Raw genomic sequence first — 23185 nt, 5'->3', positions numbered from 1 at the left:
TAGATGGGCAAAATTATATTTCTTATTTTAAATTTAATTAGTTTGTTCTATTTTATTTTAAGAATTTAAAATCTTATTTTGAAAAGATACTCATAACTTCATAATATGACAAAGGAGTCCATGGCAAAAAAAAAAAATTAAATCTCTAATCTAGAGGAAAGAACAATTGAATTGTTGAAGTTAAAAGAGCTATATTCACATCCTGTCTCTACTGCTTACTAGTCAGATCTCCAGCATTCAGTTTACACCTTCATAAAAATAGTTACATAATATTATCTTTGAGGTCCCTTCTAGGTAGATGAATATATTTTAGTCCCATTGGCAATGGGGCTGTGTCCCTTTCTCTCCCTATACTGGTCTACACATCTCCATGGGGATTAATTACTATTGGGTGTTACTGAATGTGTTAAGTTTACAGGTTCAAAAGCCAGCATCTTTGGAAATAGACTTTATAGGAGATTTCATTACCTATTATAGCAGTGATCTGCTGTTAGGACTGAGCCCCACTCCTCAGTCACAGAACAAAAATTGCAGGGTGAAGTCACCAGAGTGGTTCTCTAAAGGGAAGCAGGTATCCAGCATTTGGCTTGGCTACTCTTGACCATCCCTGGATCTGCTCTGTATACTTGATGAGAGAGTTTCTAAAAGACCTCCCTATTGCCTGCCACTTTCCTCTATCATTCAAGAGCCAGGGACAGCATAACCTTTAATTGGGTGACACTCATTGGCCCTTTAAGAATAGCAGGGCTACCTGTGGCCTTCCCTCTCTCATCCTTAACAGAATGTCCCTTTCCTTCCCCCAGCACTTGTGTGTGGGAGGGGAAACCCTGTTACCTAGCAACAGGATGCTGGTGTTGAGTATGTTTCTGTTTCCTAGGAGATGAAAATCACTTCAGTGAAGGGCACCCAGGGAAGCCCAGTTTAGATTTCTCTCGGTCCTTGACTTAAGGGGAGCCATCTGTCTCAAAGACCATGCCTCAGACCAACATGTTGGTCACCCAGGAGCCTGTTCCACAGTCAGTGAAGAACTCTGACCTTGTCCCCAAGGTCCCTGAAGTGGAACATGACACAGGGCACTATGGCTCCTCAGAGCTGACCACGGCTAACTTCCGGTCAGCCAAGTACCTTACAGAGGAATGGTATCAAAATAATGATATTCGCTGTCACCAGGCCTTTGCTGACTGTGACCAGTCAGAGTGCAACCGGCAGGAGTCCAAACATCTGGCAGCTGAGACAAAGGCCCTCAGCCAGCGCACACAGCAGGACACTAATAAGAAAGTAGGGGAGAGACTACAAGACATACATTTTTGGAAGTCAGAGCTACAGAGGGAGATCGAGGACCTGATGGCTGAGACTGACTTGCTGATTGCCCAGAAATTGAGGTTGCAAAGGGCACTGGATGCCACTGAAGTACCTTTCAGTATTTCCATGGACAACCTACAATGCCGGGAGAGAAGGCAACCTCCAGACCGGGTCAAGGATGTGGTGGAAATGGAGCTGTTGAAGGTGCTGAAACCCTTCACCCCCTGGGAGGGCTGGAGGGATGGATCATATCCCCCTATTTCTGAGGAAGCCTGCTGACAAGTAACTATTTTCCTAAACATGGCTGGTCTCAGCATAGAACACCAATGACTGGTGAATAAGGATCCCAGGGGCAAGTATCAGTAGACTAGTCAGTGTAAGGATCCTCATACCCTCTCATGCACCATTAGACTTTATTACTTTTAGAGGTTAATAGTAAAATGCAAAGCTATTAGGAGGAGGGTAAATGGAGGCCACTTACCCACAATTTACTTTTTCCTGACAGAAGGATCCAAGGTGAAGGTTTTATTGTGACTTTGGAAATAACAGGGATGGAGGGATTAGAAGAACTGAAAGGATAAATCCAGATTATGAAAGCAAAATTTATATAAATGAGACTGTAATGATTATTCAAGACTAACATTTTCATTTAACAGATGAAGAAATTAAATATTAGAGAGTAGAAAGGATGTGCCCCAGAGTCACATTGGTAGCCTGCAGCAGATAAATGATTTAAATCTGAGTCTTCTAACTCCAAATCTATTCTCCTGACAGTACATCATGATTTCCCTAATTTCCCATTGTTTTTTGTTTTTGTTTTTGTTTTTACTTTTGGTCAATACAAGGTTGGGCCGAAGTTAGTATACTGAGTATTCTGTTGTCATGCAGCTATTGGTGAATCTCCTGGATATGTAAGAAGGAGTGCAAATAGAATGTGGTAAGATCATGGGGTTGACAAATGGTTAGGCAAAATCTTTTAAAGAGATAGTATACACATCATTATCAAGTCCAAATCAATTATTTTACAAAGAAGCAGCTTAGGAAGTTAAACAGCCTGTGATAATATATAAGCATAAAAAAAGTAGAATTAGAACCAGAATTAATTTTGGGGCTGTTGGGTCCACAGATCTCATTTGTTCACATTTTTTTCAGGGAGATAAGAGACTGGGTTTTAATACTGGGAGATAAGAAGATAGGAGATAAGAAACCAGGCTCTAGCCCTGGTTTAGCTGCTGATTTCCTGTGATAAAACAAATAACTTCCCCCCATTGGGCTGCAGTTTCTCCATATCCATATGGATATCCATATCCAAGGATATTTAAGGTTCTTTTACACACATATAAACTGCATGGAATTCTGATTCTCTCTTCTTCTGGTCAGATTGAGCTTTGACTCTGTCTATCTTTAGCTATACGTATACCAGTAGAGAAGTTGGGGAAGAGAAGTAGATACAATTGACAATTGACTCATATATTGTAAAAATCCAATTTCTGTTTCAGGATCATCTATGAGAATGATCACATGAAGTTTGATTTCTTTCCTCATTTTCTTCATTTGGTGTTTCCTGGCCCCCCATCAATTAGAGCCATCTCATCCTATCATCTATCCCTTCCCCCTATTTCATTTTGGGGCACACTTTGCCTAAGCAGAAGATATGAGTTTAATCCCTGCTCCCCTGCTTACTCCCTGTGTAACCTTAAATAATTTACTTAAGCACTTTTCTCAGTTTCTCAAGTTCCTCATTTTCCTCAATGTTAAATGAGATTGTTAGATTAGATGACTGCTAATATCTCTACCATCCCTTTTTGTGATGAGTCATTTTTCAGTCATTCTCTATTCTTTATGATTCTATTTGAGGTTTTCTGAGCAGAGAAACTTAAATATTTTGCAATTTCCTACATTTCCTACTCTAGCACATTTTATAGATGGGAAAACTGAGGCAAACAGAGTTAAGTGATTTGCATGTGGTCACATAGCTAGCAACTGTCTAAGGTCATATTTGAACTCACAAAGAGGTGTCTTCCTGATTTCCCAGCTTAGCACTCTATCATCTGTGCCGCCTAGTTTCTACCCCCAAACATATGATACTACAGCCAATACTCACATAGGCAAGTCACTTCCATTCTGTTCCTCTGGTTCCTCCTCTTTTTAAAAATACTGCTTTTTTCCTGGTGGAAAACACATTTTCCAATCAATCCAAAAGAATATTAAGGAAAGAGAGAGAATTGAATTCTGGAGATTTGGGCTTCTGTCCTTGTCCAAACATTCATCATCATATGATTCAGGATAAGCTGGTTTAAATTCTTCTGAGGATTATGCAATGATCTCTATTAGCCCTTCTAATCTAGTGTTCCAGGTTCTTTTTACTTTATAGCATGATATAAACAATAACTCAAGTACAAAAGAGATCCTCTATGTGCCTAAGCTTGTGCTCAACTATGCTGTGGAGAGATATTTGGGGTTAGATAGCATTCACAGCACAGTTAAATGATAGTAAAGAAACTTTACTATAAAGAAAAGTAACTTTTCTTTACTAGTAAAGAAAGCTGTTCAAATAAGAGAAAATAATACATTAGTTAAAATCTCCTTAATTAGTAGACTTTCTGAGCTGGAGGGAACTTTAGATGTCATATACTCCAACCTCTTCATCATGCAGTGGGAGAAACTGAGATCCAAAAGGAAGTAATGTGCCCAAATTCACATAGATAATTTCTGAAAAGAATTTGAACTCTAGTGTCCTGATTACTAGCCCAAAGTTCTTGTCTTTCTGGTTAGAAGAATAGAAATAGTTTTTAAAATGTCTTTCAACTCTTTTTTGTCATTCATCTGATAGCATTTGTCCCCATGCTTTTGGTCCACAGACACTGGGCTACTTGGAAATCCTTTTCACTATATAATTTAAGATGCTTATAAATTTGATTGGATCATGGTTTCCAGGACAACAGAATTCACAAACTCCACAATCACTATCTGCAACCCATTCTAATTTATGCAATTTAGTTTGGTTCTTCCCCCATTGCACTACTAAGACAGCTTCCTTATTTCTATCCTTAGTCTAAGAGATGAATTATGAAGGTCCCTGAGGCTGAAGAACTGAACATTTCAGCCACTATGGCTCTGTAAGAGACAAAAACAATCTGAGGTACTGTGAAACAAGTGAAAAGAAACTCACTCTCCATCAGACTCCTGGGTTATCTACTTGTCAGACTCAGGCCTACATCCAGCAGAAGATTCTAAGTTTAAGACCTTTATAAGATACTAGCTGAGATTTCCCATAACCCCATAGGGTTAGCCTATGCCTGAAAGGTGAATTATGACACAGGACAGAATTTGTCTTTTATGGTTGATAAGGTTTTAGGTATTCTCTCTCCCAAAGGTATCTGATTTCTTTAGACATCATCAAAGACAAAAAAGCCTCCAGGATTCATAGTAATGAAACTGGGATGGCAGATTAGTAAAACAGAACAGTAGAAAAGGAAAGACAAGAAAAGGAATAAAAGGGAAGGAATATTCATTACGTTTTTACTACATGAGACTTTACATCTCATTGATGAGACAATGTCATCTTATCAAGTGTTAGGAAGTTATAGAGTAGAAAGTCAAGATGGAGAAAGGATTTCAGCTTTCATAGTCTTATTCAATGTATATTTCTGTTTATATTTTCCACAGTTAAGGCATCCATGATCATAGGTACTGGTACATAGTTTATCATTTCAATGCTATGGAAAGTGAACTGGAATTTCATCCACTAACATTAAAGATTTTGTGACAAAAGTCATTTACTTTACCTGAATCTCAGTTTTTTTTCATGTGTAAAATGAGTGGGTTGGTTTAGATGATCTTTTGGTTCCATTCCATCACTGATGTTTTATGAATCATTATTCTCCATAAATCAACAATGTGTCCAAGGATGCACTTGTCATGTTTAGTCACTGACAATTTCATATCTTTCCTATGGCAAAGCTTCTTTCAATCTTCCTCATCTACCAGCAAACCCAGGGAGCAAACCAATCAATCCAATTCAATATTTAATAATCAGGTATCTAGTATGGGGATCATTGTCTTAGGCAGTAGAAGAGATAGAAAGCTATGGAGTCACTAGAGTTAAGAAAATAGATTTTTTTTTAAAGCTTTATTAGTATAAAAATTTTGCATCATTTTCATATCCCAATGTTTCACATACACCTCCATCTTAATAGAACAAAGAGCAGTCAAATAAGACAAATGAACACACTGGCATATCTGAAAATGTATATATTTGATACCTATAATCTACCACTCCTTTGCTGAGAGGAGGAAGATAATGCTTCATTATCTGTATTCTGAAGTCATAACTGGACACTGCTTTAATCAGAGATAACTTTGTCACATTGATCCATCCATGATTACATCAACATATGTCATTTTCTACATTGATGGCTGTCTTAAATGGTGCATTCTGATCTTAGGAGGTTCTTACTTAAGTCTTTTCATAAATTCTCCATGGAGGATCCATCCAAAATGCTGGAGGTATTCCCTTGGTTCTTTTAATATCTGGAAGGCAGAAATATTCCATTAAGGCCATTTATTTGTGGGCATTAATTCTTGTCATGTTACCAGAGCATTTTCTTTTCGGTCTACACATATCTTTGATAATGTCTGTTAAACATTTTTTACATGCAACCTAGTACTTATAACCTGATCCATCAAATTTATTCTCACTATGCATCTTTCTATCATCTTTTGGGTTACTAATACTATTAACCCTTCTTAGATCATGGCATATTATATCACATAATATATAACTACATAATATATTTATTAATGTTATTTAATCATATTAAATAGAGCTATATAATCATGCTATATTATATAATTATATAATATATACTTAAATCTAATATAATTATTATACATATATATATAAAAAATCATAATATTGATATTTAAGGAATGGAACTGAGCTGTTTCAGCAGCAAGTAATTTGGGATCATTTGAAGTGCTGGATAGATAAGATTCCATTTAATCTTCTCTTACATATCAGCCCAGCTCACAACCTATTTACAGCACCTTGCTAAAATATATGTATGTGATTTTCCTCTAACTATTACAAGAAGTAAAGATGGAAAACCAGAAAAAGTTCAATTTTTATTTAAATTTTTAATTTTCTTTACATGTATACACGTACCACACATGTGGATATATAAAAATTTGTATATACATGCATTTCCTGGAAAGATGCAATTATCAACCCTTGCCTTAATCTTCACATTATTAAATGCATACATGTGTAGTCAGTTTATGGGATGCCCATTCAGCTGCATTTCATAGTCTGAATAATAGACATTTTTCATCTATATGATTTTTCTGTCTATGTCAGACAAATTTCCTTTATGTATCTATTCACTTTACTGAGGATATTTTATAGTGTTCTGGAACTCAATGTGCCATTAATATATTTTCATCTGCAAGTAGAGACATTTGGAGAGCACTGCTATTAATGGGGAATGGTTTTTTTCTGTTTGGATTCTGCCCATAAGGCCAGTGCAATCTTAGGTGAACATTTACTAGCCTATCTTATATCTGAACTGATAGAGACACCTTGAAGATTATTGAAGAAAGTTATTTTTGTAGATATACCTGTCATTTTTCTATAACTTTAACTTCTTCATGGGAGACACCTGAAGGAGAGTCTTCAAGGTTATGTTTTATTTTTCTAAGTCAAAATTTTCTCTTTTTTGTATTTGGAAAAAAAGTAATATTTTAATAGGCAAATGACAGTTTAATATAATTATAATTTTAACCTTGATGACCCCATGAAATGATCTTGGTAACAAATCAGGACTCTGAAGACCTCACTTTGAGAACCAATGTAATAGATCATTTATACCAAAAATCTCTAGAAGGGTTTTTTCTCTTATCCATCAATAACTAAAATCCTTATTACTTTTGATCCATTTTTTGGGGTTAAGGATCATCTTATCCCCCCTCACCTTCTCTAATAATAGTAATACAAGTCACTGCCCCTTTTCACATCATTCTTGATATGGAAAGTAGTTGTAAGTTAAAATTTTCTAATCAATAAATACACAGTCAGATCTTTTATTTTTTTTACTCAGTTAATGGGATAGCTATTAATATCTGCTATAGGAAATTATTTGGTCAAAGTCTTCATCATTCTTTCAACAAAGCTACACCTCATGCATACATAGACTATTTTTCACAGCTTAGAGAAATGAAGGGAAAAAAAAACATGAGAATCAATAATTATTGATAGCTTTTTGGTTGTTTTGGGTGGGGGAGGGCAGAAATATAAACTTTACTAAGCGATTCTATTTTGGTGGAAATTTCATTTCTATATCTTGAAAATCAAACTCCCCTCTCCCCAGATGACTTTAAAATTATTTTGCCTTGGTTGTAAACTTCCTACTTGTATATTTTTTGTGATCCATCAGTCCTTCCCAGCCCTCATTTAAATACCCTTCCTACTTCCTTAAATGGTATGTTGAGTAATAGGATTGTATATCTGCTCTGGTCCATGAGTCCTTCCTATCTACCATTTAAATGCTATTTCTACCTCCTTAAATGATGATATGTTGGAAAATGGAATGATAAAGTCCAAATGTGATGTTCCCATCATCATACCTGATAATATATTATTATCCAAATGTTAACAAACTTGTTCCTTTCCATATATATTGTCCTCTTCCCAACTATAGCCACAAATGACTTCTGAACAATGTGATTTAGCTGGATTTCACAACAAACTTTCATGTGCTTGTTTTTTCCTTGACTGTCAGTTTTATGAGATAATACGCCCAGTCTTTATATATATGTATATATATAAAGACTGGGCGTATTTATATATATATATATATCTTTATTTAATTAAATATTTCCCAATTACATGTACCAATTTAAACAATTTTTTTAAAAATTGAGTTCTAAATTCTCTTCATTTCTCCCCCTTCAAAAGACAAGATTTGATTTCTATTTTATACATGGAAGGTCATGCAAAGCATATTTCTAGATTAGCCATGTTGAAAAAGAAGACACACAAAAATAAAACAAAGTTACTTTAAACAGGTGGTAGAGAAAAAGCAGGTTTTTGTCTGAGCTTTATCTGGCTTCCCTAGGAATCAACACTAGGTCAAGCCCCTGAAAAGATTTTGAAGTGACAGAAATCACAAATATTTGGAGTGTAAGAAATTTCCAGCAGAAGATATTTTGGAAGAATTTCAGGAAAGGTCTGTTTCAATCAGGTGTGGGGGCGGGGAGGGAACTGTCTAGTGCAGGCCTAGCACAGGAAAACCCAGGGTAGCACACTGGGGGATTCCACTGGGAGGCTTCTGGCCAAAATACAACAGTGTTAGATACTCTGTCCTAATTCAGAAGCCAGTGGTTTGGCAAACTAGCTGTGAGACCTCCAACACAACTATAGAAGGCAAATAGTGAGCCTCTGCCACACTCATCTAGCAGGAAGTCTAGGAAGCCACTAGCACTGGCTCTAGGGCAGCATGAAGCTGCTGTGTAGAGGAAGATTGGGACACTCTTCCCTTTGCCCTAAAAGCAGGCCTCAACTTTTAAAAATGAACAAAAAAAGCAAAAAAGAGCTCTGATCATATATAACTATTATGGAGACAGGGAAGAACAGACTTCAAACCCTGGGGAAGCTATAGGCAAACCATCTCCAGATGAAGTCTCAAAGAATGATATGAGTTGCTCTCCAACTCAAAATTCTTTCTTGGAAGAATTCAAAAAAGATCTTAAGAGTTAGAAGAAAAATGAGGAAAGGAAATGAGAATTTTGGAAAAGGAAACACAGAAATTTACTGAAGAAAATCACTCCTTAAAAACAGATTGAGCAAAATAGAAAAAGAAAATAATTCTTTGAAAAACAGAATTGGTGATATGGAAACAGAACAACTCCCTAAAAAATAAAATTGGTGAAATGGGGAAAGGTCCAATGAACAAAAATACAATGAACAATTGTATTTAAACATACAATTGGAGGGGCAGCTAGGTAATGCAGTGATAGAGCACCAGCTCTGAAGTAAGGAGGACCTGAGTTCAAATCTTACCTCAGAGACTTAATACTTCCTAGCTGTGTGACCCTGGGAACTTAACCCCAATTGCCTCAGCAAAAAAAAAAAAAAAAAAAAGTACAATTGGCCAAATGAAAATGGAGATAAGAAAGCTAAGAGGAAAATAATTCATAAAAAATTAGAATTTAACAAATGGAAGTGAATTACTCAATGAGACATCAAGAATCAGTCAAACAAAACAAAAAAAAAAAATGAAAAAACAATAGAATAAAATACCTAATTAGAAAAAACAACTGATTTGGAAATCAGATCTGAGAGAGACAATCTAAGAATTATTGGAGTGCCTGAAAACCATGGTGAAAAGAAGAGCCTGAAAAACATCTTTCAGGGAATCATCAAGGAATATTACTCAAATGTCCTAGAACTAGAAGGTAAAATGGCCATTGAAAGAATCTACTGATCCTTCCTGACAGAGATCCCAAAATGAAAACTCTAAGGAATAACATAGCTAAATTTCAGAATTATCAGATTAAAGAGCAAATACTTTAAGCAGCCAGAAATAAAGAATTTAAATATCGAGGAGCCACAATCAGGATTACCCAGGTCCTCACAGCTTTCATTTTAAAGGATCAAAGGGTCTTGAGTCTGATAATCTGGAGGGCAAAGGAGCTTGGACTGCAGCCAAGAATCAACTATCCAGAAAAATTAAGCATTATTTTTCAAGAGAAACAATGAACATAATGAAATAAGGGATCTTCATTTATTTTTGATGAAAAGACCAGAGCTGAAGAGAAAAAATAATCTTTAAATAGAGAACTCAAGAGAAGTATAAAAAAAGGAAGAAAAAACAAGGTTAAAGGTTAACATGTTTACATCCCTATATAGAAACATGCTATGTATAACTGTTGAGAATTATATATTTGTTAGGGGTATACATAGAGTATGGGTATAATTTGATGATATTAAAAATGATATAATGATCATTATGATGATATAAAAAAGAAACAAAAAGGGGAAAAGGGATTGCACTGGAAGAAGAGAAAAGAGGAAGTAAAATGGAGTAAATGAGATCACTTGAAGAATCAAAAAAAACCTGTTACAATTGAGGAAACGAAGGGAGAGAGATGAGCATTGTGACCCTTTAATCTCATCTAATTTGGATCAAAGAGAAAATACCAGACACATCTAGTTTGATATAGAAACTTGTCTCACTCTATAGAGAAGTAGAAGGGAGAAAGGAAAAGAAAAGGAGGAGGCTAATAGGAAGAACAGAAATATAAGGGGAAAGGGTTAAGAAAGGTGTGGGAGGAACTAAAAAAGGGGAGGGCAGATTGAGGGACGTGGTGGTCAGAAACAAAACACTAGTGAGAAGGTTAAGGAGGAAAGGAAAGAGAAAAATATAACTTGGGATAATAAGATGTCAGGAAATACAGAACTAGTAATTTTAACTGTGAATGTGAATGGAATAAATTCTCTCATAAAATGTAACTGAATTGCAGGCTGGATTAAAAGCTAGAATCCCACAATATGTTGTTTACAAGAAATATTTTAAGCAGTGATACATACAGAATAAAGATAAAAAACTGGAGCAGAATCTAATTATGCTTCAGCTGAACTAAAAAAAAAAAAAAAAAAGACAAGGGTAGCGATTCTGATCTCAGATCAAGCAAAAGCAAAAAAAAAAAAAAAAAATGGTTAAAAGAGATAAGGAAACTACATTTTGCTAAAGAGTATCATAGATAATGAAGTGACATCAATACTAGACATATATATACCAAGTGGTATAGCATCCAAATTCCCTGAGGAGAAGTTAAGAGAATTACAAGAAGAAATAGACAGCAAAACTATACTAGTGGGGGATCTCAACCTTGTTCTCTCAGAACTAGATAAATCAAACAACAAATTAAGAAAGAAATTAAGGAGGAGAATATAATTTTAGAAAAGCTAGTATGCTGCTCCTTTGGAGAAAATTGAACGGGAACAGAAAAGAATTTACTTTTTTCTTGATGTTAGATGGAAATTACACAAAAATTGGCCACAAATTAGGGCACAAAAAAATCTCAAAATCAAATGTAAATAGTAGGATTCAACCTGCACTCAGAGTTCATCAATTATTTCTCTGGAGATGAATTGTATTTTTCATCAGAGGACCTTTGGCATTGTCTTGGATCATTGTCTTAATAAAAATAGCTAAATCTTTCATAGTTGATCATCCTTACAAACTTACTCTTACTATGCACAGTGTTCTCTTGTTTCTGTTCACTTTCCTTTGCATAAGTTCATTCATGTCTTCCCAGGCTTTTCTGAAACAATTATGTTTCACCTTGATTATTGCAACATCTTCCTAATTAGACTTCCCTGTCTCTTGCCTCTCCCTTTTCTAATCCATCTACCACAAATTACCAGAGGCACTTAATGCACAGCTTTATGGTATTAGGCAAAGAGTCCTATCTCTGAAGATAATATTTATAATTCAATTTACACAGTGCCCAGCACATTATAGGCACTTAATAAATTCTTTCTCTTGATTTCCCTTCTCTCAGCAGAGGATCTTGTTTTAATTTCTTTTCTTGGCTATATATTACTGTGTGACATTAATTAAATCATTTAACTATTTTGGATCTTGGTTTCTTTATTTGTAAAAATGAAGGATGTTGGAATAGATGACCTCTTATAGGTCCCTCCTAGATCTGTGGTCCCTATATTATTTTGATGTTTCAAATCCTCCAATGACTTCATATAATTTATGGGAAAAAATGAAAAGTTCTCAGCTTTGAAATCAAAGACCTTTATAAGTATGCCTCAACCTACCTTCCAACTTTGCATCAAGCTGTTTTTTTTTGCATACACCCTCAGATCTAACCAAGTCCATGTTCACATTATCATCTAAACATGCTCAGTTCATTCCTGATACTATAACTTCATTCACATTGTTTTCTAGTCTAAAATGTTCTTCCCTTTCTTCTCTTCTTACCCCAATACTACTGATTGTTTTCCTGATGCAACTTTAGAAAGATTTTTTTTTCAAGAAATCTATCCTAACTTTCCAGTCCATGCCTCTCCCTTTCTCTTTAATTTCTCTAGCTCCAACTGTCTCTGCTAAATACACAGTACAGAACTTAATCGCCATTTGTGAATTTTGAATCCTGGTAAAGCAGATGCTATATTTATAATATTGGCTTTATGCTGTAAAAAGGGACAGTTAATGATTTTTTCTTTACTCAGTCCAATAGCTAATGTAGTTATGACTCCTTGTGGAATCATGCTATAATACAGTTAGGAACCCACTTTCCTTGTTTATAAAGTAAGAATATTCATAATTTCAAAAACTTAAAAGCACAACAAGAGCAAATTGTGGTTGTTATTTCTCTTTGAGAACTGACTGGCATTCTGAGATTCAGAGGGATGTCTTCTCTAAAAACCCTAAGATTGATTTAGAGTATTGTGATCTTAGAATAGAAGAAGGGACGTGAGCCATGCCCAGGAATTTTAGAAGAAAGACACATAGCCTGGGAAAGAAGAGATTAGAAGAAGGAATGGGCATATTCCCTTTTCTACCCACAACTTAATAAGGCAAACTGGAAAGAATCAATGGCATAGGGACAGCAACAGACAGAAGTAACCAACAGAAAAAAAAAATGAGCTACAGCAAAAAAAAAAAAAAAAAAAAAAAAAAAAAGATAACAGTTGAGTCCTCAGGACTCTTCAGAACAGAGGAATCAGTACTCATTTTTTAAGAGCTTACAGAAAATAAAAAAGAAGGAAGAAAGAATTGTTCTTTCCTCAACTTTCTCTCTTTATGATTTTCTAGTATTCTGCTTGATTATTTTATCTTAATATTTCCTGTATTCAGACCTTGACTGAAATAGTTAGAGGCCAGGAATTACTTGGAGATAAAAAAATCTCAATTCCACCACAGAGCAAAATATCTTTCTGAATATTAGGAATTTACCTATCTGGAGACTCTGAGCTATTAATACACTACTTTTTGTCTGCTACAAACTTTGCAAAGGGGAAGAAGATAATATGGACCTCTCAACCATAACATTGAACTTAAGTTAAAAATCAAACTCATAAATACTGAAAAGTTGGCTCTCCAAAAATGGATGTACATATTTGTTTAGTTGGCATCATTAAGGTTTTCTCTTTAATTTTCTTAAGTCTACAGCAGAGTTGTCAAACTCACAAATAGCCAGCAAAACTCTCTCAAACAGCCCAAACCAGTTAAAATGTAACTGGAAAATTTTATATATATATGCATATATATATATGTATATATATATATATATATAATGCAATTAGATAATATTAATTAGTAGTTTTCTAAGTCATTATGTGCCCTTCAGAGATCCATTTCTATTTAACTTTGATATCACTGATGTAGACAAACCACAAAAGAATAAATTAAGCCCTAATATATAATGTATGTTGATTTCCAAGGTGTAAATATTTACACTGAAAATTTGAGAACATGTTCTCTTGAGTCAGTTCAAATTGACTCCAAATAGGAGTATGGAGGAAAAAAAGATCGTACCCTAAATGCCTTTCAAAGAAAGAGGTAAGGCCTGGGAAAGATTTTGCTCTGTTTAACTTAGCTGGAAAGAGGGAATAAAAAGGATATAATACCAGTCATCCAACTTGATCCTCCATGAGTATTCCTAATAGTTATTATTACTTCAAAACATTAAGAAGAAGATTCCTTTGGTTTGAGCATACCCTTCACCCTATGCAATCATGGTCCTTTTATGCGTTATTGGATATTTTCATAAAGAATTGTAGGAAAAGAGATTCATCATTAGAATTAATATTATTTATGTAGGAATTTGAGTCACCACCACCATCATCATCATCAACAATAATTCTCTGATAAATGAAGGGACTAAATTATCTAGAGGGCCTCTGAGTTTCTTCCTGCTCTAAAGATATTATCCTACAATAACAATTTTATTTATAAATAACAATTTATTTATGCCATTTATCTCCCATGGGTCTATGCTACATTTTATAAAAGAAATGAACTAGACTACTCTCAATGGCCATTGATATGTCTTCTAACTCAAATTTTGTGATTCTGTGAAATCCATGGAATTCCTACCATTGAGACCAGAGGAATACTTGAAAACTCTAATTCTGACCAATGGGCCAACTGCTTATCTTATGCAGGACAAGTTATTTCCATTATGAACCTTTGTCCTTTCATTTGTAAAATGGGATAATAACTCAAAAGAATACAGCATAAACATGAAAAAGAGCCATTATAAGACTATTGTCTATCTGGTTCTCAGGATTCCAAAGTTAGAATTGTTCCTTCTGTGAGCAAAAAGCCTGCCAACTCTGGGAATGACATAACAATTTAATCTCCTTTAAGCCTCGCAAGAAAACAAGCTCCATAAATTTAAGTGAATCACAAAATTCTGTCTTAAAAAAGGAAAGGATATTTCTGTTGGGCCGCCACAGTAGATACTCAATGATATAAAGCTGACCTAGTGATTTATGGTTTGTTCTGCACAATCAGAGACAGTCCCAGCCCTGCTGGTATTGTAACTAACTACACAGGATCATAAAAAGAAGTGACAGTCACAGCCTTGCAATCCAAAACACTCATTACTTTCTCAATTGATGGTCACTTGTGCCACTAAAAAAGACAATTATTATTATTAACTGGGCAATCAGCTGAAAACTGGCACAAGTCTTCTTCCAAGCCCAAATAATTTTTCCATCTGTGTATGGATTGAGCAGATCTGTTCATGTACTGAGTGAAAATACCTTTCCTGAAATCACTTATCTGGCTGATAATTGTTTCTTATCCTTACACAGACAAGATAGGTACTTTATACTCTAACAAAATTTGCTATAGTTCCCACTTCAAAGAAAGTGATATTGCATATCTCTCGAGGAGGAGCCCTGAGAACCTTAATATATAGACATGGTGGAATCATTGGCCACTAAAAATGGAAAAATCTGGATTTAGCACCTTACTACACAGTGCATGAGCTGGGATTGGGAGTGTATATACTAAAAGGCATTCCTTTGGACCACGATATGAAAGAAAAATAACTGTGATGGCAAAAAATTAACTTAAAACCATCTCAATTCCAGACCTGCTGTTTCTAGATTAATCTCCCATTTGCCCCCTACTAAGAAAGTTCTGGTCAAGTTTAACAACTAGCTCTCCAAATTGAGGGACGCACTTTTAAGATTAATCTGCATCATTAACACTTTTCTTCATCACTTTTTTAACTCTAGACAGTCAACAAAACAATAAATCAAGTTCTGATTTGCAGTTTTTCAATTTCTAAGTTGAAAATGCTCAACACTGATAATTTAACAATTAGTTCTCGGAGATCCTTTCTGAGCTGACTCTGACTATATGCCAAACCCACACACTTGGAGTGGTGCTAGTCTTTAAAGTTATAAATCTTTAGAAACAGAAAGGATCTCCGAGTCCAGCACCCTGGCTTTATACAGAGTGAAACTGAGACTCAGAAAAAAGTGATTTACCCACTGTCCAAATAAAGTAATTGCAGAAGTTAGTGTAACTCCCTTCTTTTATTAAAGTCCTTTCTTATTCCATATCATATGATTTTACAGTACGTTGAAGTTTACAGACCACTTTTATCATAATAGATAATGCAAGTATTTTTCTCACTTTACAAAGAAACTGAGGCTTAGAGTTTAATGATCAGGATAGCAATGAATTTAAATTCATGTCCTATGATTGATTCTAAGGCCAGTATTCTTTCATGATATTATGCTGCCTCTTCGAAAATATACTCCAAACTCAATCATCCATTCCTTCTCATTTCTTTGCAAGGAAACATGAATACTTTTTTTTTTAATCAAATGGTATTTTTTTCTAAATACACACAAAGATAGTTTACAACATTCACCTTTGGGGGCAGCTAGGTGGTACAGTGGATAGAGCACTAGCCCTAAAATCAGGAAGACCTGAGTTCAAATCTGATCTCAGAAACTTAACACTTCCTAGCTGTGTGACTCTGGACAAGTCACTTAGCTCTTTTCCCCCCGCCCCCCTTCCAATTGCCTTATCCAAAAAAAAAAGCCTTTTCAAAAGCCTTGTGTTCCAATTTTTTCTTCCTTCCTTTCCTTTCCCCCTTTTTCCCTTCCCCAAGATAGCAAGCAATTCAATATAGTTAAAGAGAAACATGCCAAGTTTTGTTTGCTTTGGTTGTGAGGACATTCAATTACCCTACACTAAGAAGGCATTTTATGTTACTTTTTCCTTATTTAGTAATGTGAAGAATTAAAGCTTTGTAGGTTTCTTTTTTTTTTTTCCTTTATTTTTTAGTTATCTCTACAGTACCTACATTAAATTAGGGGAAAGAATTTTTTTTTTATTTTTACCAGGTTAAAAGGGTCAGGGAAATTCCATATTGGTAACAGTGGATGCTTCATGTTGTGGCTAGAATACTAGGTCTGCAGCCACAGATGTGCTAAAGTCAGCTCATACTGGCTTTTGAGACTGAATTGTTAAATTTTTCATTGTGAACATTTCCATCCCAGAAATTAGCAAATGCTACAAATCAGAGTTTGATTTATCATTTTGTTTGTCTAGAAAGTGATGTTAATGCAGATTAAATTGTAAAATATGTTATGCATGAATTTTTTTTTCCTTAAAAGTCAATTGGTAAACATTTATTGGTGCTCCCCTGCTTCATGTAATCCTGTTCATATATCTTGATTCTATTCTGTAGGAAGCACAAGAATATCACAAGATCCTTTAAGGGGAAACATTCAGCATTAGAACAAGAGTGAAAACTGTTAAGGGCTCTCTGGCTCTCAGAGAGCTGGCTACCTCCCTATCATTAGCTCTGTACCTTTGTGGGTGGTAATGTTTGTCTCCTTAATCTAAAACAGAGGTTATTAACCAAGAGTCTTCACACAACTTGAATGGGGAAAAAATACATTTTTATTTCAATATAATTATTTTCTTTTTAAATACTATGTATTTTACTCTGAACTTGAATGGGAAAAAATACATTTTTATTTCAATATAATTGTTTTCTTTTGAAATGCTATGTATTTGTGCAATCTATGCACTAATGCACTCGGTGCATTCAAAATGTTATACTGAGAAAGGGTTCATGAGTTTCCAAAGAGTCTATGATATGTAAAAAAACCTAAACAAAAACAAACAAACAAAAAACAATCAAGAACTTTATCTAAGGATTTGGTAAGTGAATATACCCAAATAGCTCACAGTTAAGCCCCCATTTTACCTAAGGCCATTTTTCCTTCATTCCCAGTTGTGCGCTTCATTGATTCACTTCTAACTCTAGGACATATTATAATCAGCATTTAATCAGAATAAATCAAAGGTTGCCTGGGGCATTCAGTTGTGGATGAGATGCTGATCTGCATTCATAAAGAGAATTCCTCACCAAGAAGCTTCCTACACAACTCCCAGCCCTCCATCCCTCCAAAAGAAGAGAAATATGAAAAGTAGAGCAAAGCAGAAGCATAATTTAGCATCATCACAAAGATGCAAATGATATATTACACTAAAACCTTGTGATCACCTCCTTCCAAGAAACCCTTTCAGGGTCAATATCCATTTTTTTTCCCTTAGGTACCAGCCTGGAGGTGACCCAGTAATACAGTTTTCATTTCTCCTTGTTAAAAAATAAAAAAGGGAATTTTCTCCCCAATGACCACATATGAAGCTTTGTAAGTCAGACCTTTTGTTGATGTACATCAGGAAATTTAAGCACTTCCTGCATAGTAGTAGCATAGTTTGGACAAATGGGTAGCACCAGATCCTTATGTTAGTCCAGGTTCTCCATCTTTGAATGGTGGACTTTCTCCGAAAGGTCACTATTACTTGCTCTAAGTGTCCCCTCCAAAGGAGAGGTTCCAAAAAGTGGAGGCCAGGGCAATACTATCAGATAGCAACTAGTCCTTTGCCATCTTCTCTCAGTCTCCTTAAAAACTCCACAAACCTATTATGATATGTAGTTCTTAGACTGAGAAGGAAATTGAGACCCCAAACAAGCTTCAGACTATATATATATATCCAGAAAATAATGATCATGATGAATTAATAATAATAACTGAAATTTATATTAGTACTTTAATTGTTGCAAAGTGCTTCATATACATTTACTTCTCACAACCCTGTTAAAGGCAAGCAGTCACCCCCATTTTATAAATGAGGAAATTATAGGAACCAGAATGAAAGTCCAAGTCCTTTGACTGTAGATCCAATATGCTTCTCTTCACACCAGTGGTTCTCAAACTTTTGTTCTCAGTATCTTCATGTTGTTAAGAAACTATCGAGGATCTGTTCAAAGAGTTTTTGTTCACATGGATTATATTTATAGCTATTTACTATATTAGAAATAAAAAATAATTTTGAATATGTACACCCTCTGAAAGGGTTTCAGAGACTCCAACAATTCTTTGGACTACACTTTGAGGATCACTGCTTTACACTATGCTTCTTCTGTGAGTTTTACAACCTCAAAGAATTTAATAGTTGGAAGCAACTTCAAAGGCCATTTAATCCAAGCTGGATTTGAACAAAACATGCCTAACAAGTGGTCAGGAAGCCTTTGCATTTGAGGAAGGTCCTTCTGTCCCCTGAGATTATCCATTCCATTTTAAATAACTCTGATTGTAAGATAATGTCCTTATATCAAGCTTTAATATGCCTCTCTATATAGCTTCCATACATTACTTTTACTTTCATTTTCTGGGACCAGTAGAATGTCTCTTTTACTTTGTAGCCTTCAAGGATAGCTATAATGTTACTCTCATTCTGGCTCAGACCAGCATGCTATTTCTCCAACCATCTTTTCCTCATTGATAAATAGGACTCTACCGATGGATCCCTAAATTCAACAGGTTGGTTTTGCTTTATCCTTCTGGGATCCAGAGCCTCCTGCCACTGAGGAAGATACTCTCCCTTACCTCCTCTTTAAGCATCATCTTTCTGGATAAGAATATAAGTAACTTGAGGACAGAGGGAAGAGACTATTTCATTTGCTTGTATATGTATCCCTAAGAAAGATGCATAGTAGGTACTTAATAAATGCTCAGTCTACCTATCTAGTTCTCCTCCTTTATGCCTTCTCATCTCCACTCCAAGTATTCCTAATTCCTTCAACTGATCTTTGAGATCTTTATATTTTTACAAATTTTCACCATTCGCATGGACCTCTTCTGAAAGAAGAAACTGGATTATTTCTAAAAATTCAGTACCCTATAAGGAGCCCAATGCTCCAGAGATGGTCTGGCCAGAGCACATTCTTCACCTTAACTTTTTAGATTTAGTCTAATGAACTAGCTTGTCATAACTGTGATTGATTCAACATTTTAGCTAACTACTTTAGCAAGTTTGATAAGGGTATCTTTTATGCCATTGGCTAAGTCACTGATAAGAAGTGTTTGGCAGCACAGAACAAAAGACAGATCTTTGGGTCATCCTAAAAGACTGGCTTCTAAGTTGTCATCAAACCATTAATGATTGTTCTTTGTATCCAGTTATTCTTTCCACAAGGATAGTATTAGAAATTTTCTCAATTATTTCCCTGGCACCTAAGCTGATGCTCTACAATTACTCAGCCAAAAAAAAAAAAAAAAAAGAGGGAAAAAAGAAATGAAGTTAATTTGTCATGACCACTTGATGTAGACACTGCCCTTTTTTTCTGGATGTTCACTAACTTAGCTCTTCAATAATGGAGTTTAGAATTTTGCCAGGAATCAAAACCAAGATCTCCTGGTCTTTATAGTCTGTTTCCTTTTGTGAAATTTGGGACCTTCTCTAGGCCTGTTTACGTCTCCTGTTTTCCACAATCCTTTAAAGATCACTGATAGGGTCCAGTGACCACATTTGCCATTTTTTCCTGCACTATTAGATACAATTCACTGAGGTTAGGGACTTGCACTTTATTTAGGGCAGTTCAGAACTTTTTTTACTTTGATGCCTATTTATCTTGTGTTTCAACATTCCTCCCCCCACATTAAGTTTTATTTTATTTTATTTTTTCTCATTCTAAATTCTTAGCAAAGCAAAGCAAAGAAAAATAGACTTGAATAACCCCGTAATAACCCTGTGTTATTGGTTTTCATTGTCTTATTCACCTCAACAGTCCTTGCCTTACTTTAAAAAATAAAAAGTTTTCAAATTTATGTTAGCTTAAGTACAAAGAAAAGGGAAAAAAAAAAACACTGCCACATATACAGCAAAATATGAGAGAATGTAATATAAAGTACAATATTCCTATTTCAAGAAAACCTATATAATAAATACTAGACATTATTTTTACAATTGTCCAGCTTTGCTTCCTTGGTTTTCTTTCATATATACATATATACATATACATATATGTAATATATATATATATATACATATATATATACACATACACAGATATCTATATTTCTATCTATCTATCTATCTATATACATGCATACACAGATACCTAAAAATTCAAAATTTTAACTTATCAGTCTATTTATGGTCAAATTAATCCCATTCACATTCTAAACTATAATTTTTTGTATATTTTCTTCTTTCCTATTTTTACTCATGATTCTTCTCACTCTATTCTTATTACCTGCTAGTTCTCTGCTTTACTTCTACCTGCTACCTTGCCCTCCTATTACTGTCTACCCTTCCTAGAATCCCTCCATGATTCTTGCCTCCAACTTATCTTCTTGCCCTCTTATTTCTTTCTGAATTTAGAAGACTTTTATACCTTTTTAGATATATGTGTTTTCTTTTTAAACTATTCCTAATAATGTTTCAGCACCATCTCCCTCCCCACTATTAATTTCTTCTATATCACTTTTTCCTTTTTTCCTCATTTCATGAGATAATTGATCCTTTTTAATATCTCTTTACAAAATTTTACTTTTTTAATCACCACATCATACTCTCTTTCAAACTACCCAAATAAAAATGTCATAATAGAATGTATGTTATATATATATATATATATATATATATATATATATATATATATATATGAATAACATCTATATATATAAATTGATCAATTTTGAGGGACGTAGCTCTTTTCAACAATGAGGTGATTCAGGCCAATTCCAACAGACTTGTGATGGAAAGAGCCATTTGCATCCAGAGAGAGGACTGTGGGGACTGAATGTGAATTACACATTTTTGTTTGTTTGTTTGTTTGTTTTTTGTTTGCTTGCTTTTTGTTTTCTTTCTCATGTTTTCCCTTTTTGATCTGCCTTTTATTATGCAGCATAATAATTGTGGAAATATGTATAGAAGAATTGCATGTTTAACACATATTAGATTATTGTTATCCAGGGGAAAGGGGAAAGGGAAGAGAGGAAAAATTTGGAACACAAGGTTTTACAATCAAAAATTAACTTTGCATATATTTTAAAAATAAAAAGTTATTTTTAAAAAAAGATAATTTCTTATATTGTATTAAGATTTTAAAAAATAATTATTCTTGAGCAGTCCAACAATTCTTATTATTTCTCCTCAATCTGTTCTTCAGATGAGTTATTTTTCTGATGAAATGTTAGTCCTATTCTTACTTTGATCTTCCTTTTTTCCAGCAATTTTACTTTTTAAAAACATCCTCTTTTTTGGTTATCCTTCCTTTGTTACACTTCTTGCTTCAATTTATTACACTACCATCAGGTTGAATGGGCTAGAACACACTTTTATTTATATTCATCCTGCAAAATTCAGTGTCTGACCCATGATAAATGCTGATAAATGCTTGTTAATTGGTACATTGAAGTAGAGATCTAAGAATAATAGAATTTAGTCATATGCTATGACTGTGATATTTAACATACATTTTTTTAAAGAAGAAGAAAACTGAATTTGATAATGGATGGTGATGGATGAAGAGAATTACATTGATGGAGGGCAAAGTAAAGATGATGGAGAATCATAGATAAGCGATGGATGCTATGGTGTGAGGTGAAGAAACTTGGAATAACATAAGGGACATTTATGGTATCAGCTTGGGTCTTTCTTCCTTTTATCATTATAGGTGTGAAAGATATTCATAGGTATTTGGTTTACATTAGTACTAAGCCTATAACACAACAGTTACCAATGTGGAAACCCAAGAAGTGAAGCCATTATCTCAGCTCCAGCCTCCTACTATTTATTGGAATTGCATCAGCTGACTTATTCTTAATTTCATCTCTAAAGAAGAGTTCCTGATTTAAAGTTTAGATTGCATCTGACATCCTCAGTTATTCACTTTTCTGCCATTGGCATGAAATGGATGGAGTGTGAGAAAGCATTTAGTACAACAATTATGATAATAACTCCATTTATATAATGCTTTTAGTTTTTACAAAGTACCATTATAAATATCCATTGCACCACCTAGTTGCCTAGCATGGGATAGCTCCCTCAATCTTTGATAACAAAATAGCCAAAAGAAAAGAAGAGCTCACATCTATATAAGCTTTACCATTTACAAAACACTTTCTGTCCAAAAATCTTATGAGATAGTTCACTTTTCATTACCTTCCACAACTTAATCAGCCATTCCCCAACTGATGAACGTCTGTTCATTTTCCAATTCTTTGCCACTATAAAAAGAGCTGCTACAAACATTTTTACACATGTGGATCCTTTTCCCTCCTCCACCTCTATTTTTTAAAAATTGGAAAATAATATTAGTAAAATCTATCAATATATCAAAAATCCTAGTACAAAAGTCCATAGATCCACAATCTTTGAACAAAAATTGGGAGAAGTGTCTTTTCCTATCTTTTCTTTGGAGTTCGAATTTGTTTTTATTATTTTTTATTATTTTTTATTATAGCTTTTTATTTATAAGATATATACATGAGTAATTTTACAGCATTGACAATTGTAAAACCTTTTGTTCC

General features: G+C 34.5%; 1 protein-coding gene across 1 annotated transcript in view; it reads left to right on the top strand.

Moving 5' to 3' along the window:
• The first annotated feature begins 892 nt into the window (after window positions 1-892).
• The window catches only part of TEKT4 (tektin 4), a 42819-nt gene continuing 20526 nt past the window's right edge, over window positions 893-23185 (top strand). The window contains exon 1 of the mRNA XM_051969390.1: window positions 893-1506. Coding sequence (XP_051825350.1) covers window positions 973-1506 — 534 coding nt within the window. The 5' untranslated portion in view covers window positions 893-972. The remainder of the gene's footprint in view (window positions 1507-23185) is intronic.

The sequence above is a fragment of the Antechinus flavipes genome, chromosome 1 (assembly GCF_016432865.1).
Source record: "Antechinus flavipes isolate AdamAnt ecotype Samford, QLD, Australia chromosome 1, AdamAnt_v2, whole genome shotgun sequence".
Lineage (NCBI taxonomy): Eukaryota > Metazoa > Chordata > Mammalia > Dasyuromorphia > Dasyuridae > Antechinus > Antechinus flavipes.
The sequence above is the reverse complement of the archived record's forward strand: the minus strand, read 5'-3'. Positions and strand labels throughout refer to the sequence as shown.